The 17,311-nt window shown below is 44.5% G+C and overlaps 2 protein-coding genes across 2 annotated transcripts in view; one reads left to right on the forward strand and one right to left on the reverse strand.

Annotated features, from left to right (window-relative positions):
• Window positions 1-16,881, reverse strand: part of adgrv1 (adhesion G protein-coupled receptor V1) — a 306,098-nt gene extending 289,217 nt beyond the window's left edge. Inside the window, 1 exon segment of the mRNA XM_080765672.1 lies at window positions 16,736-16,881. The gene's annotated coding sequence lies outside the window, so the exon portion shown is untranslated.
• On the forward strand, window positions 3,803-4,900 carry LOC308316887 (kelch domain-containing protein 3-like; the record flags this gene model as incomplete). The annotated part of the gene is made up of 1 exon (XM_080765673.1): window positions 3,803-4,900. The coding sequence occupies one exon, from the start codon at window positions 3,803-3,805 to the stop codon at window positions 4,898-4,900; it is 1,098 nt and encodes a 365-aa protein (XP_080621799.1).
• Window positions 16,882-17,311: the final 430 nt, after the last annotated feature.

Below are 17,311 nucleotides of genomic sequence, written 5' to 3' on the forward strand. Positions count from 1 at the left end.
GGGAACCCCTTTTGGTGTTACAAATTATACCATTGTTATAAATCGAAAAATCGTTGAAAAATGTTGCCTCAAATCTTTCCGAAAAGTGTCATGATTTTAGAAAACTTTTTTTTTCTTTTTTTATTTCGACGTCAGGCCTTTATGAGTTAAGCTGCACCCAATGGCATCTCACGTCCCTCAAACATTATTTTATTTATTTATTTATTTATTTTATTTATTTTATTTATTTTATTTATTTTATTTATTTTATTTATTTTATTTATTTTATTTATTTTATTTATTTTATTTATTTTATTTATTTTATTTATTTTATTTATTTTATTTATTTTATTTATTTTATTTATTTTATTTATTTTATTTATTTTATTTATTTTATTTATTTTATTTATTTTATTTATTTTATTTATTTTCCCCCCCGTCTTCTTTGGGGGAAATGGTGGGAAAAGAAAGGGATACAGGAATAAAAAAGGGAGACCAGTTCCAGTTGAGCAGATGCCACCAAAGTGACTGAGTGAGCGGGCGGGCGGGCGGGCCAGGCCAGCCATGAGGGCGAGTTGCCCCCGTGTCTCGGCCCTGCGCTGAGCGGTGGTCCCGTTTGACTGATTAGCCTGGTATGACACAACAATGATCCGGGGCGGACAGAAGAGGGAGTACTTTCAGGGGATTAAAAAAAAAAACATGGGGATGTGTTCCTCCACTACACACAGCCTCCTCCTCCTCTCTGGGGAGCTAAAAGGAGGGCCCCCAATTTAGAATGGGGGGGGGGGGGGCACATTACTTCATCGCGTGTATAGCCGGTCGGTTGGGAAGGAAATGCTAATTGCATTTCAACGCCGGGAGGCGTTTGGCTGGCTGGCTGGTTGGGTTGGAGAGGGTATATGAGGAGGTTGGTTGGAGGACTGCGGTACTTCACGATTCACTGACCAACGCTCGATTGTAAGGGCCAGGGCACTTTTGTTCTTTTATGCGCTTCTATTTCGTTCTGTGTTCTTTCGTTCTACTTTTGTCTGTCTCGCTTTCTGGCATGCAGGCCTCCACTATACCTCCTCCTGATTTATTAACGGTTCCAGGGGGTTCCAAATGGACTCTTGGCAGGTCTGTAACTCTGTGTGTGTGTACAAATTCTGCAAAAAATATATGATCATCAAATAATAATAATAAAATACAGGTGTCCTACCCGGCAATGGAAGAGAGACTATATGGGCTCCATTTTCCTCACCACTAACGCTAAACCCCTTATCCCTAAACTTATCCCTAAACCTCTTTGCCTTTGAAAAACGTTTTTGTTTTTTTAGTAGTTAAATTAAAATGTGTGAGATTTACAAAGGTCCTTGATTGTTATGCCCTCCATAATGCAATGGTCAATGTATGTGTGGAAATTGAGAGCTATTGGTGCAGCCACAGAGTCTTCAGACAGACATTGCCTTAATAAAGGGCCGCTTCACCCCTTTTGCAACCAGATCTTATTGTAATGATGTTCAAGACCTTTTTTTTTAAATGTGTGCAATAATGTGCTTTTAGATATTTTAAATATTAAAAAAAAAACAAAAAAAACACAGACTACATTATTCTTCTGGCCATAGGGTGCAAACATCAAATTGTGCTACAAATACTATTGACATTGAGTGACTGCAGTTTCTTCCAGTGGTGAAATGTCCCTTTAATTATGAATTATATTGTTAGATGTTAGATAACGGTCTGCTCACACTACACTACTAGACCGAGTGGTCTTCAAGGGTTTTCAGTTCCACACCCCTCAGCTGAGAGGTGTGAAGCCCCCCACTACATATTGTAGGACATTGTGTCGCATGTCAATATAGCCTACGTTGTTATAGATCTCAAAGATAGACTTGTTTGACAACATTGTCCTCAGTGTTGTGTTGGTTTCCACATCTTTCATGTGAATGTGTATGTTCAGACATTTAACCTCTTAATGCTCAATACATAATCGTTTTGACCTTTGGCCTCGGTCTGCCCCAACCCACAGCCCCACACACATGCACACCAAACCTCTTCACCAAAAACAGCCCATCTACGGTATATGAACTTGTAGATTGGCTATTGTCTGTGCACGTTCCCTTCAGAAAGTGATGCTCAAGTGCAGGTTCATGTAAAAAGGAAATGAAAAACGTTCCTATATTACACAAAGATTTGGCAGGGCCCTTAAGTAAGTAGTATAAGTCTGAGGAACCCTTAGGGGTCCCATGACCCCTGTTGAAGACCTAGACCGTAATAAACACACACACACACACACACACACAATCAAACAAATACTATCAAAAGTGCTAAAATAATTGTCCGCCATCCTGACAAAAACACCAGGTTGAAATTCAAAAGTAAGTGATTATGGGTGACACACACACACACACACACACACACACACACACACACACACACTCTCTCCAGAGTGTATGACGGAAGCATTTGAACATTGATTGTGGGGGGGGTCTGGCTATAGCGAGCCAATGAGGAGACTAACAGGGTTGAAGGCCAATGAAGAAGCTAATGGAGAGGCTTAGGAAGCCTGATCTATGAACCCGTGGGGGACCTGACCTCCTTATGCAGGGTCAAGTTTTCAACACAGAACCCTCCCCCCCCCGCCGTTTCTCTCTCTCTCACCGTCTCTACCTTTCTCTCTCTCTCCCCCATTCTCACACTTTTTAAACCCTTTCTCAGTCTGTCTTTCACAAACACAGGGTAGACCAGTGGTTCTCAGCCTTTTCAGGCCACACTCACCCCCCCCCCCCCCCCCCACACACACACACACACACACCACACACCCCCCACCCCCTATACCAGTGTTGATTTCGTCGACTTAAGCCAAGACGAAAATTGTCCGTTGACTACCTTTTTTCACTGACGACAAGTTAACTAAATGAAAACTATGCTGCCTATGATGACAAAAGCTAAGACTAAATATACTGACAATTTCGTCAACAAATAAAAACCAGAAGAGACTATCGTGGAGTAGAGAACAAGGCGTCACGCTGAGCTTGTAGATCGTCCATTTTCAGCAAGTGTAAAAGAGTCATTACGATCACTGAAACTAAATGGAAACTATTCAAGGGACTATCACTAAAACTAAAATCAAAATGTGCTGTCAAAATCAACACTGCCCTGTATCCACACAAATATCAAAACACTGTTTGACGTTAATTGTCAATGTCATATGACGCACAACACCACCATACAGTAAATGTAAAAAAAAAACTGACATTTGTAGTGGTGTATATCATGGGTGGAAGTGAAATCGCCTTTGGCAAGTCGGAATGGAATAAGAAATATGTGTGTGTAAACATATGTTGATCACATTACTCAAATATAATGTGTTCCGTTTAATGTCTAGCATACAGTAATATACAGACCCGATATGGCAACTACTGTATAACAACATAAAATGCAGTATATATGTTTTTCTGTTATGCACACTGGAATAAACATTGGAATAGAGAGAGAGAGAGAGAGAGGCAAGTCTCACGACATTCACCACTAAAGTTTCCCTGCACTTTTAGGGCATGGGCTTCCCTGATCGGTCAACTCAATCATCAGCTTCACGGATTGGCCAAGCTTCGCAATACTGTTGACCATGCACAATATAGTTCACCCCAGTAAGGACCCCATTCTGCAAACAATATGGTCTCGAGTACATGTCAAATAACAACCTTAACACACAAGCTTTCCTGTGGTTTTCTCCCATAACTGTTTGGGAAAGAATCCGGAAAGGTCTTTCTATAGAACAAGACTCAAGAAAGCCCCCCCCCCCCCCTTGTTGTTCCACGGCAGTGCCTGCCCAGCGTATTAAATGTTGCGTTGGGCACTGCACCTGGACGGACTAAAGAGAGCCTACCATGCAGCCGTCGCAGTAGGTCACAAGGTGTACTCGTTCGGCGGGTATGGGACCACCTTCATGTACATGGGTCAGATTGACGTGCACGTCTTCAACACAGTGTCTTTGCGCTGGGCCAAGTTGCCCCCGGTGACGACCGGAACAGGAGAGCGCCCCCCTGAGGTTCCCTCTATGCGCTATGGCCACACAGCCGTGCTGATACAAGATGACGTCTACATCTGGGGGGGAATGGTGAACAATCAGCCGTGCAACGTGCTCCACGGGTTTGAAGTAGACACCCACAGATGGTCCAAGCCCAAGGTTCCTGCCGGGACTGTTCCAGAGGCAAGGTACGGCCACTCGGCCTGTGTCTTGGGCGAGGTCATGTATATTTTCGGAGGATACAACAGGCAGACCGGACACTCCAATGACGTGTATAAGTTGGACACCTCGACAATGGTCTGGTCTTTAATTGACCCCAGGAACACTCTGGAAGCGCCCGCTTCCCAATACCACTCTGCCACCGTCATCGGGACTAAGATGTATGTGTTTGGGGGCAATGGGAAGGACGTGGACCACAACAACAACATCAGAGTCTTTGACACGGTGACAAACTGCTGGCAGAGCACGGTCGCGCAGCCTCTTCCGGAGGGACGCGAGGGTCATTCAGCCTTTGCCTACAACGGAGAGCTGTACATATTTGGCGGCCGCAACTTTCGGACCTTCCGGACCTTCAACGACCTGTGGAAGTTCAATCCGGAGACCTTCTCCTGGAAGAAAGTCGAGCCCAAGGGGAAATACCCGTGCTGGATAACTCGGATGTGCTCTTGCATGGTGGGAGAACGCATGGTCCTCTTCGGAGGCTACAGGTACAGATACACGCCCAATGCAGTGGACGTTGAATGCGTATCTGTGTACGACACAGAGGTGTCCGATTTGTACATCCTAGATCCGAGTCCTAGTATGAAGACGCTATGCAAGATAGCAGTGATTCAGTACAATCTGGGGCAGTCGGGACTCCCATATGACATCAGGTGGGAACTGGCCGCCATGACTACCAACGGCAACAGATGAGGATAAGTTCCAGGCAATGGGACAGAAGAGAGAAAATGACTGCAAAAGGGGAGGAATTGTTAAAGGGATATTTCACTTTCAAACATGTTTGGGGTCATTTCAACATCTACGATGGCTTCTGTGTGCACGCAGATCCGACACAAAAGATCCGACATGCGGAAATCACCCGTCGCTCCCGAACATGCGTTGCTCCGTGCTTGCGGTTAGGGTTAGGTTATGGCTTGAGGTAGGTCGTCAGTCTAATGACAGTCGGACCAATAGTATGTCGGAAATAAAGCTTTTACCCGTGTGCACGCCAGGAATTTGCTTGATTCAGTATTTAAATGAGATTGTTTTCCCCAATACATTTTAACCTCAAACTCCACTTTCTTCAAAAACACCCGTCCTTGGTTCTGTTGAGCGATATTGGCTGTGATTTTTCAATACCCATTTTAATTTATTATTTTATTTTATTTTATTTTATTTACTCAAACATAAAATGATAAAGGAATTGAAAGAATGCAGCCCCTCTCACATATTAGAAACACAATATCAGTCAACACCAGTACCAAGGACAGGTGTTTTCGATTAATCTATCATGGTTAAAATGGAGTTTGAGGTTACAATGGGTTTATCAAGGACGGGGAAGTGTCCTTGTGTCCGTCTGTCCATGGCTAACTCTCACAAACCAGTAGGCTTTTGACTACCTTGACCTACGTCAAGGAAGTCAAGATCCTGCCATGGCCAGATTAATATCATTGCAGATATTAGACTGGAAATTTGGTGGGTAAGACTAAGAGGCAAAATATTTCCCACTTTGAATATAGTGGGTTCCGAATTGGTCACACAACTATGGGGTGAGCAAAATGAAATTCAAACCAGACCAATCTACCTAACTAAGAAGTAAATCCCTGAATATCCTTTTTTGGGGGGTAAAAAACATGTGTGTGAATATGTATTCACATTTTTGTGAATTCATATCAAACATCTCAGTTCCACCATCCTGCTGTCGCTTACTGTATGATGTCTTCAATGTTACATCATCGACATTGACATCAGAGATTCACAGGGAAGGGAAACCATGCCGTTATTAGATCTGTTGTTTTAATTTCAAGCTGTGCATTTTTGAGGGGCGCTAGCCTCTCCTATATACAGCTTTTAGTCCCAACACGTGTCACATTTGCCATTGACAATGAAAGGAGAATTTACGTCATAATTATGTGTCTCAACAAATCTTTTTTTTGGGGCAATACAAACCATTAACAAAGAAAGGATAATTTATGTAATTTGTGGACGAGTAAATTTACTTTTCTAAACACAGTGCAACTGTTAAAATTCAGCTCGGTGCTTGTATATATATATATAATATATATATATATATATATATATATATATATATATATATATATATTATATTAACATTAAAAACATTGAATATTTTTTTACATTGTATCATCATGATTAAAAGAGAACATAAGTTGACAAATTAATTCATGAGGAAGTATATATTTTCTTTTATTGGATGATGTACAATGATAAGAGTACATCACGCCCCTCACTTCACACACGTGTGATTTTTTTTCAGCCCATTCTGTTCCCAGCTTGGTGTCTCTGTGTGTACCCCATAGCGATGATTTGATTGGCTGAGGGCTTAAAACGTGAGGATGCCAAAAGTGATTGGCCGGAATGTGATGATGTATGACGATAATAGCGCCTCTCACTTTTTGTTTTGTAAGTGTTAAGTAGCTCTAAATTAATTGCTTTGCTATACGTCCGTTCAGTGATTGAGTGATTTGGGGAGGGGTGTCTCCAGCTCTTCAGTAAACAGAGAATAAATGTTGAGTTTGGTATACTAATTGACAAAATTGGAATCGGAAGGCCTGTAAGATTTTAACTCCTCAGTAGTGAACGTCTGAAAGGACAATCCATGGTTCCATATTGAGCACTGAATAGTGATTTCAATGGAGTTTTACGTTTACATTGTGTGTTTGTGACGTATTTGTGCATGCGTGTGTGGGCACGTGTGCGCTTTCTGTTCGTTTTTGTTCTTTTTGTTTTTGAGCCCCTCATATGCTCGGCTTTTAGTGTGTGTCCACAAGCTTTGTCCTACACAAACTTAAAAATTAAATTCCCGTTGACAATGAATGGACAATCTTACGTCATAGTGTAAACACAAACATTGCGTAACACAAACATTGATGACGAAGGTGAGGCCGCAAATTGTGATTGGCAGGAATGAGATGATGTATGATGATAAGAACACCCCTCACTTCACACAGGTGTGATTTTTTTTACTCTTAATACCATATCGTTGTTGTCCGGCATCAACTCCATCTTTCAGGTTCTAAATTTGTCACCATAAATCTGTGTGTTGGTTAAGAACATTATTGAACCAATGTTAAGTATTAAAAGGCGCTTCGGACAAAACCAGCTAACTCCATTGGACCCTCAAGATGTGTGCTAAAGCAGCCAACTCCACCACCTCTCACCCTCTCATGCAAGTATCGGACAATAAAGTCACAATACCAACTATGATGAGGCAGTATTGCTTTGCTTCTAAAATAAGAAATAATAAATGTTCATTTCCTGAACATTTAATATTTGGTGTTTCTTTGTATTTTCCAATTATCCATTGATTTTTTTTTCAAGTTCACGCCTACTGTATATGGTGCGAGTGTGTATGAAAAAAAGCCTCTCTCTTTTGGTACCCCAAAATTACAGCGAAATTATAACAAAATACGGAAATATTCTTCCGTCCGAAATGCACCGCACAGCCCGGGGGGGCCCTGACATTTTGTCTAGCCCGTGGGCCCTTGGGAGGGTAAATCCGGCCCTGCCAAGGATAGGTTGCCATGAGCCCGCCAACGTCGCCGCTCCCTCCCACCCCCCCCCCCCCCTCTCTCTCTCTCTCTCTCTCTCTCTCTCCCCCCCGGTAGAAAACACAGCGCGTGACCCTCCTCCACCTGACCGGCGAACATTAGGAGGAGGAAGCATCAACGTGTGGGGATGATGTGTGTGTGTGTGTGTGTGTGTGTGTGTGTGTGTGGGATGCCTTCCACGTGGCTTTGAAAAGAGAACCCAGCCAAGGGGAGGGATAGAGCCTGCAAGGATTTATGGCCGGATAGAGGGCGGGAACCTACCGCTGAGAGGGGAGGGGGTTTGTGTGTGTGTGTGTGTGTGTGTGTGTGTGTGTGTGTGCATCTACACCAGTGGTTCCCAAACTTTTTACCTCGAGACCGAGAAGAGAAATTAAGATGCAAGCTTACCCGGGACCCAAACTAGTGACAATGTAGCAGCTCTACAAGCTCACAATGTGTCGCTTCACACCACGTCACAAGCTTCGTCGCTTTAGAAACGTGCAGAATTACCCTGTACGCGTAAAGGCTCATACATACTCCAGTTTTTGGCGATAGGTTATTACCCCAGTGTAGTTGTTAAAGGGTTGGAAAACTACACCATTACGTCAGTCGCGGTGATGATCAGCTATATCACCGCGGACACATCAGACTCATCTCTCTGTTCACTGATTGGTCTAGAAGTTGGGTAAACCACAGGGAGGCGGGGTCAATCCTTAAGGACATCACCGTGAGTGTGATGGCCTCAACTCTTATCACCGTTTTAGGTGATAGCTTCGGTGGTAACCTATCACCAAAAACTGGAGTATGAATGAGCCTTTAAGGCCTATTCATACTCCAGTTTTAGGTCGATGAGGTGACCACCGAAAACTACAACATGAGGAAAACTACAACATCTCCTCATTAGCTGAGAGGGATGAAGCAGATTTCTCATAGATTTCATAGATCTCGTCATAGACTTGTGTGACAGCACCATCGTCATTGGTAATGGTAAATTATTTGTTTTGTTTGTTTACACGTTATATCTTTCAGTTGGACTCATGGTGTATTTTCAGGCATTATTTGTTTGGCTCTGTACTTTGTCCCTTTTTTCCCCCCTCGAGTCTACACCCCCAGGAGTCTACACAGGGAGTCTACACGGAGTCTACACAGGGAGTCTACACGGAGTCTACACAGGGAGTCTACACGGAGTCTACACAGTCTACACAGGGAGTCTACACAGGGAGTCTACACAGGGAGTCTATACAGAGTCTACACAGGGAGTCTACACAGGGAGTCTATACAGAGTCTACACAGGGAGTCTATACAGGGAGTCTACACAGGGAGTCTATACAGAGTCTACACAGGGAGTCTACACAGGGAGTCTATACAGAGTCTACACAGGGAGTCTATACAGGGAGTCTACACAGGGAGTCTACACAGGGAGTCTACACAGGGAGTCTACACCGGGAGTCTACACCGGGAGTCTACACAGGGAGTCTACACAGGGAGTCTACACCGGGAGTCTACACCGGGAGTCTACACCGGGAGTCTACACAGGGAGTCTACACAGGGAGTCTATACAGAGTCTACACAGGGAGTCTATACAGGGAGTCTAAACAGGGAGTCTACACAGGGAGTCTATACAGGTAGTCTAAACAGGGAGTCTACACAGGGAGTCTACACAGGGAGTCTACACAGAGTCTACACAGGGAGTCTACACAGGGAGTCTACACAGGGAGTCTACACAGGGAGTCTACACAAGGACTCTACACGGAGTCTACAGGGAGTCTACACAGGGAGTCTACACAGGGAGTCTACACAGGGAGTCTACACAGGGAGTCTACACACAGAGTCTACACAGGGAGTCTACACAAGGACTCTACACGGAGTCTACAGGGAGTCTACACAGGGAGTCTACACACAGAGTCTACACAGGGAGTCTACACAAGGACTCTACATGGAGTCTACACAGAGTCTACACAGGGAGTCTACACAGGGAGTCTACACAGGGAGTCTACACAGGGAGTCTACACAGGGAGTCTATACAGGGAGTCTACACAGGGAGTCTACACAGGGAGTCTACACAGGGAGTCTACACAGGGAGTCTATACAGGGAGTCTACACAGGGAGCCTACACAGGGAGTCTATACAGGGAGTCTACACAGGGAGTCTACACAGGGAGTCTACACAGGGAGTCTACACAGGGAGTCTACACAGGGAGTCTACACAGGGAGTCTATACAGGGAGTCTACACAGGGAGTCTACACAGGGAGTCTACACAGGGAGTCTATACAGGGAGTCTACACAGGGAGTCTACACAGGGAGTCTACACAGGGAGTCTACACAGGTGGTCAATCTTTTTTTGAAAAGATTCTTCCTCCTTATACAACAATAAGACCTGATGATCATGTTTTAGAGTGGAGAAAAAATCATGGCACTCCATCTTTAAATGAATGGCCTACATCAACATCATACTACACAAAAGTAGCACATCGACAAGCTCGAGCTTGTGAATCCGATAGTACTTTTGTTATGTTAGAATTTGAATCCTGAAAAGTAACAGTTTTGGACACAGGTTTCCACTTGACAGTGACGATATACTTTGTTGACCGGAGTCCCCCAGGGGTCTTCCTTTTCCCCCCCTCTACTCCATTTTCGTCCATGCCTAAACTACTTTGCCTTTTTTTACTATTTTGAATACCGGTAGTTAAAATAGCCAGTAAAAAAGCTCACAGCGTGTCGATGATGTAGATCAGCTATAGTTGAACTATTCAAAAAGTATTTTCAAAATAGTAAAAAAAGAAAAGGCAAAGTAGTTTAGGGATAAGGGGTTTAGCATGGACGGAAAATAGAGCCCCATATCCCTTTGCTGACAATAGCCAATCTACGAGTTATCTCACAACCCTATGGTATCAGGATTCATTATTTGAATTGTTTGTGTGTCCGAGTGGGCGGGGAGCTGCTGGGAGAAAAGAGGGGCGTCACTCCCACTTGGATCGGCTCAGCGGGGGAGGCTGACCGAACCCACCACGACATCACAAGGAGGTCAGAGTTCAAGTTCAATACGGCAGGGGAGGCTCCTTCACGGCCGTACGGACAACAATACAGAACAAAAGACCAGTCTGAGAGAGAGAGAGAGTGTGAGAGTGTGTGTGTGTGTGTGTGTGTGTGTGTGTGTGTGTGTGTGTGTGTGTGTGTGTGTGTGTGTGTGTGTGTGTGTGTGTGTGTGTGTGTGTGCGCCTGTGCATGCACGTGTAGAAGTATGAGAGTTGACAGCGAGGTCACGGCGGCTGTGTACTACACTGCATTGACGGTATAGCGAGGATCCTCTCATCAGCCCCGGCTAAAGAGACCTCAGGATTGTTGGCTGCTCGTCGGAGGGCCCACCGCTTCCCTGATCCTCCACCGAGTCCAAACACAACAACTAGCGAAGCACCGGCCTGTCTCCACTACCGTCTACGCGCGAGGATGAAATATGGGGCTGGAAAAAGGGGCATAATCAGTCACCCATAACATGCTGGTGGAGTACAGTCGACGCACTGACGTCGTGAAACCCGTCGTCGAAGACCCGCTTAGCCCATTCTGACCCGAGGTCAGATTCATACGAGGTTTCCACTGGAGACACACACTGGTCTGATGAACCCATTCCGATCCGAGATCAGATTCTAAAAATGTCAGTCGTTCTTTCGATTTTTCAAAAATAGCAGACCTACAAGCTCGCGAGTGGCGCGCTATGAGCTTGTAGATCTGCTATTTTTCAATAGCTAACCACACAGCCGATCTACAACATCACAAGGCACTGTAAGATACTTGACCATTTTCGCCTATAAGGGCATTCCCAAAGTATAGCTCATGTGGTGAGCTTGTAGATTTGCAATTTCTGAATGTTTTCTTTTAAAATTAGTGATGCACCGAATATCACCGAAACTCTTCGGGTTTGGGCCCGAATAGGCAGAAAATATATCACTGAACAGTCTATGCAATTAATGCATTCAAAAGAGCTAAATAAATGTTTTATGGACCCATAATGGTGATTCTTATTTAAGTTTAGCCATAACCATTAATTTTTTTCCATAGATTTCCTTTAAAAGGTACGGCCACGACAGCAAGGGTAGGAAAAGAAGATATATAATGTGAATCATATTCGGTATATATGCGGTTTTCGGGCCAACCGTTTCCTATATTCGGAATTTCCCTTTCGGCGCATCCCTAAAATGTTTGACACCTTTGGCTATAATGACAATACAAAAACAGAGACACCAGGTAAAGGTGTGATTTGAACTCACAAAAAAACAGGGTCAGATTGTGCATCCGGAACCAGAGAACCGATCAGCGCCAAACGCTGCATACATTATACTTTGAAATAGTTTACAGTACGTCTGTGTTGGCGCTGAAACCATGACTGATGGCACGGCTCTGAGTTGTACGTTTTCCCCCCCCTCATGTGTCTATAACCGTAGGGGACACACGATACCGTATAGCGCATGTGTAACCGTATAGCACTGAAAACAAATAACCTTCACTTCCCTCAAAGGGATGCTGGTGATTTTTTATGTCAACTATACACCGCTTATTATGAATATTCTGTGGCTAATCCACACCAAAATCTGAAACCCGAATCGGGAGAACAATAAAACAAATATGCCCTGGGCGCAGACCGAAAGTCTGTGTGTGTGTGTGTGTGTGTGGTTAGCGTACGTGTGTGTGTGTGCGCGTGTGTGTGCGTTCTGTGAATTACATGCATGTTTATTACGCATGTCTGTGTCTTTCTATGTGCATGTGTATGTGTGTGTCAGCGTCTTCAATATTCATCATGGTATCCCTCCTATATAGAGGGTATGCGCATGCTTAAAGTGAATGGCACATCGAGTGGCAAAGCAACATGCAAAGTGAGTTTAACATTGTTTAATGCAATCAGACAGGACTTTTCTGTTTGGATGTCTGGGCTGTCAAGGCCAGAAAGTAGTTTTTTGCCACTCCGTAAGCATTCCTGCATAACTTCCGGGTTTGACGATGTCATGCGCATACCCTCTGTACGTTGCTCTTATCTAAAGCAGGGGTCTTCAACAGGGGATCAGAGATAATCTTTGTGTGATAGTTCTTTTTTTTTAATTAACAACTTGAACCCAACCCTCACATCAATATTCTGGGGGGAATATTACCCTTGGATATCGACTATTAACACTTTCAGGCAGTGCCTCCTGCTGTCAATACAGCCCAATACAACGAGTAGAGGCACAAAAACTTTTTCGAGCAGCAACCTACATGTCTCAGGATTCACCACAAGCAGTAAAATGGCTGGCGCAATGCGATCAGAAAGCAAAAAAAAACAAGGAGAAAACAAGCAACAAAGAAACGACAATGACTAATGAGTGGATCCTTATGGGAGGCACGCGCATTGTTCCTCACAATGGGAAGAACATAGGCGCTGTCTAGCAGCCATCTGACGAGTTTGGCGACCTCCGGGGTTAAATCTTAACCCATCATCTGACGGGTTGCGAGGCGACCAGGCGTCCATCGTGTTAAGAGGTACAGGGGGGAGAAAAAAAGAGCAGACCAACTGACCAAGTATCGAGCCAAAGGTCAAGGTTACAAACTGAAGTTGTGAATGTTTATGTCGTTAATGTCTAAGGGGAAGGGATCATTGGCCTGGTCTAAAGCAGTGATTTACAAACTTTTTTTAATTCTAAGGATCCCATATAATTGGCTTTATCCAAGGTGCTTTACAATATGCATTACATTCACCCACTCACACACCGACGGCGGAGGAGACCATGCAAGGCACCAACCTGCTCATCGGGAGAATTTCTGTTCAGTGTCTTGCTCAAGGACACTTTGACACTTAACTCTGGGGATCGCCCGCTGAGCCACTGCCCCCTGAATTAGGCCCGCAATTTGATACCTTTTTTTGCTTTTGTTTTTAATCTCTGGACTGGTACCCCAATGTACACTGAGCAGTGGCTCAGGAGGTAGAGCAGCCATCTTGGAATCCGAAGGTTCCGCAGGTTCAATTCCCGGTGTCCTTGCAGCAAGACACTGAACCCCAAATTAAACACTGAACCCATAATTGCTCCTGATGAGCACATCGGTGCCTTTTGGTTTGGTTTCCTCCGCCATCGGTGTGTGAATGGGTGAATGTGAAGTACATTGTAAACTGCTCTTGGGAGAAAAGTGCTATAGAAATGCAGTCCGTTTACCATTTACCACGACTGTGACCTGCGAGGTGTTTACATCTGCATGGAAAGTGATGTAGTGTGAGTGAGTGTGTGTGTGTGTGTGTGTGTGTGTGTGCGTGTGTACACTTGTATTATTTGCTATATACTTATGAGGTTGGATTTATTAGGTTGCGGTTGCGCTGTTTTTGCACAATAAAAAACAGCTCAACCATGTAGATCGGCTATACTTGCACAGGCTATAACGAGTAAGACGCGCGAACGCGGGAAGCGAACGCACTCAGCTCCATATATGGGCACAAAAGGGGCCAGGTCCACAACAAACAAATCACTGGCCCCTTTTGTGCCCATATATGGAGCTGAGTGGACCTGGCCCCTTTTGTGCCCATATATGGAGCTGAGTGATTGCTGATGCAACACACTCCATATTTGGATAGTGGGACAGACGGACAGACAGACAGACACACAGACATGATCTGCTATAGGTCTCATAGTAAGTGCTCACTGCGTTCGCAAACATCCTATGCATCCATCCATCCATCCATCCTCTCACACAGGGAGTCCAGGCCCTCTCTCTCATCCCGCCCGCAGCATGCATCAATCTCAGCCTGCATGCTCTGCGCGACACCGCCCATGCAGCACCTCTCCTCCACGGACAGCGTCTTGTTTATGCCACTGTCCCGCTTTGTGCCGAGCGAGCAGCCATTAAAGGGGGACGATGAGACACGAGAAAAGGAGGTACAGGCACTAAAAACAACGCTTCCGCCCAGTGAATCCCCATTCAGACCCTGCCGGGGGTCTTACGGAGGGGGGGGGGGACTCTGAGACGGACCCCCGTGACCCCTGCCAGGCGATGACATAAACATTAGCGGACAAAAGAGACCAGGGGGGTTCTGAGCAAGATCCAGTCTGGGGGAAAAAAGGCAGACCCAAGTACAGACCCCTGGCCAAGTTTACCAAGTAGCAAAGGGGTTTAACACCCTATATATTATTTATTGCTTTAATTGAATATACAGGCGATATTTGTACAACTGCTCAGAGATTTTGCATATACCAAAACGCAGTTTATAGTTAAGGGACGTCACGCAATCAAACAACGACCTCTGCATCCATGGGATGCACGACTGTACTGTATTATTCTAGATTATTAGGCTAGCATTAGTTATAATAATAATTTCTTCTTCTGTTTTCTACATGCATATAACCACATTATAACCATTTAAAATGAAATGGGAGTTAAATGCTGCAATTTGTAAAAAAAAAAATGGCTAAATATGACTAGTCCTAACGTTGTTGAAGTGGGACTCATACAATGTCCCTGGGACTCATCTAAAAGACCATCCCTGCATCCCGGCCGGGACTCATCATTACATTTAAAACATATGTACATCGATCACCGACTGCTGTATAGCCTACATGAACGAAAGAAAACTGATCTTGTTGTGAGCTTGTCCATCTCCGAAAGCTTTCCCCAAAATAGCAGACAATACATACACTACTAGAAGGCTATAGAGCCCCGAGGGTCTCAAGCATACAGGTTAAAGTAGTTAACAGAGGAGAAGCAGGTGTAAGTGCTGAATAGATATACAGAAGCTTTCCTCCCTCCCATACAGAGATAAAGGGTTTAACTAAGCTGTGTAAGGCTCCATCACACAGTGACAACAAAGGAGATTTACATGCAGGCACACACACACACACACACACACACACACACAAGCACCACCACCAAAATGACAGCATGTCAGATAAATTACAGATGAGGTGGACATTTTTAATTATTCAACCATGGGGGAAGAGAACTCGCCTGGCGGCCACCACCACGACCCCTCCCCTAAAGCTTGTCCCGAGCATTCTGCGTAAAACGCGCAAAGGAACCCTTGGCTTTAATTAATACTATAGCATGCAGCACAACACGACATTCTAGCCCACTGCACTCGTTCATTCAACAGTATAGCCGCACATGTGCGTTCCTCAAACCGAAGCCAAGATTTACTACTTAAAGCCCCCTGGGTGTAGATTAGTCAACGGCCGGCCTTTATGAGCGGAGCGGGTCCCCGTAGGGTCTCTCTCTCTCTCTCTCTCTCTCTCTCTCTCTCTCGCATTACGCACCATGTGTGGCAGTGAGTGGTTCCCCCAAAGAGAATCGTTGTTTTATTTCAATGGATGGAGACACAAAGCGCAGTGTCCACACACACACACACACACACACACACACACACTGGACGATCCTGGACGTAACCATGGAGAAGCTCCTCAATGGGTTTCTACCCGGGGCCATTCATTTCCTATAGTGATCACACTGAATCAATATTTAGGCGTTTCAACTTTATTAGCTTAATTGCTTACGAGGGAGATTATTCTTTTGGCACAGCGCGAAAAGAAATTACTAATTGGTGTATGGGCTGCGAACACTTTTAATCGTTTTCTTACGGTGCTGTCGGGCATAATAGATGAGGAGGAGAACGATAATAGATTACCTTTTTTGTTTCAAGTTATTCACTCTCTTCGGCCTGTTTATTCTCTGTCGTCGCTGCATGCTTGGTCATTAGGACCTTACAAATAAACGCCTTTTAACCACAGCACGTTGCACGTTGTTTTTGTTTTTTAGATTGATGGCGCCGCTCAACCTAAACGTTGACACCAAGTAGGCTAATAATTAAGAAAGAACGGCTCCTGTCTTTTTGTTTGTTGACCAAAACAAGACATTAAAATAACTAAAGTCCTGCATAATGGGCTACCGTGAAATGAATGATGAATCAAGAAATAATATAGTTTGGTCGCGAGTGAATAAAAATGCCCCGACATCGTTTAAAAACAAACACCTGTTACAAAGAAAGAAAACTTACCTGACACCTTGTAGGGTGGCCTTTTTGCCCCAAGATATAGATTACAAAAAGATCTTGATTGTTGTGGACGATACCATGGATAAACTTCCTCTCTCGGTCAGGGTTGAGGGATTCAGCTCAAGCTCCTTCTCATAAATGTTTGCATCGTCTTGATTAAAACAAAAAAATATATATAATCCGTTATTCGTAGGCTATGCTTTATTCCCTTGTCGCCAGCTCTCGGTCTCCAGTGAACAACATAGGTAATAATAATAGGTCAAGCAGCGCCAACGTCATCTAGCGGGACTGGGTATAATGCGAATTGCGAAATAACGGTCCTCTCCGTGGAGGTAGATGATATAATAACTTTATACCAACAACAGGCGAGTCTTTTTACGCGCTGTGCAGGTCCCAGTGGTGTGCAGCGGCTGCAGACATGTGCGGGCTTCACTTCGTGCAGTGCTACTGTGTCGCTGTCTTTCTGTCTAGAATCCCAGGACGGGAGGAGACACTGTCTGTGGGACTGCCTACTGTTGCCTTCAGAAGTACGACAGACTCCCCAGTTAATGACACAACAAGATGTGTTAATCCCTTTGG

This window comes from Protomyctophum bolini (assembly GCF_963924005.1).
Source record: "Protomyctophum bolini genome assembly, chromosome: 6".
Lineage (NCBI taxonomy): Eukaryota > Metazoa > Chordata > Actinopteri > Myctophiformes > Myctophidae > Protomyctophum > Protomyctophum bolini.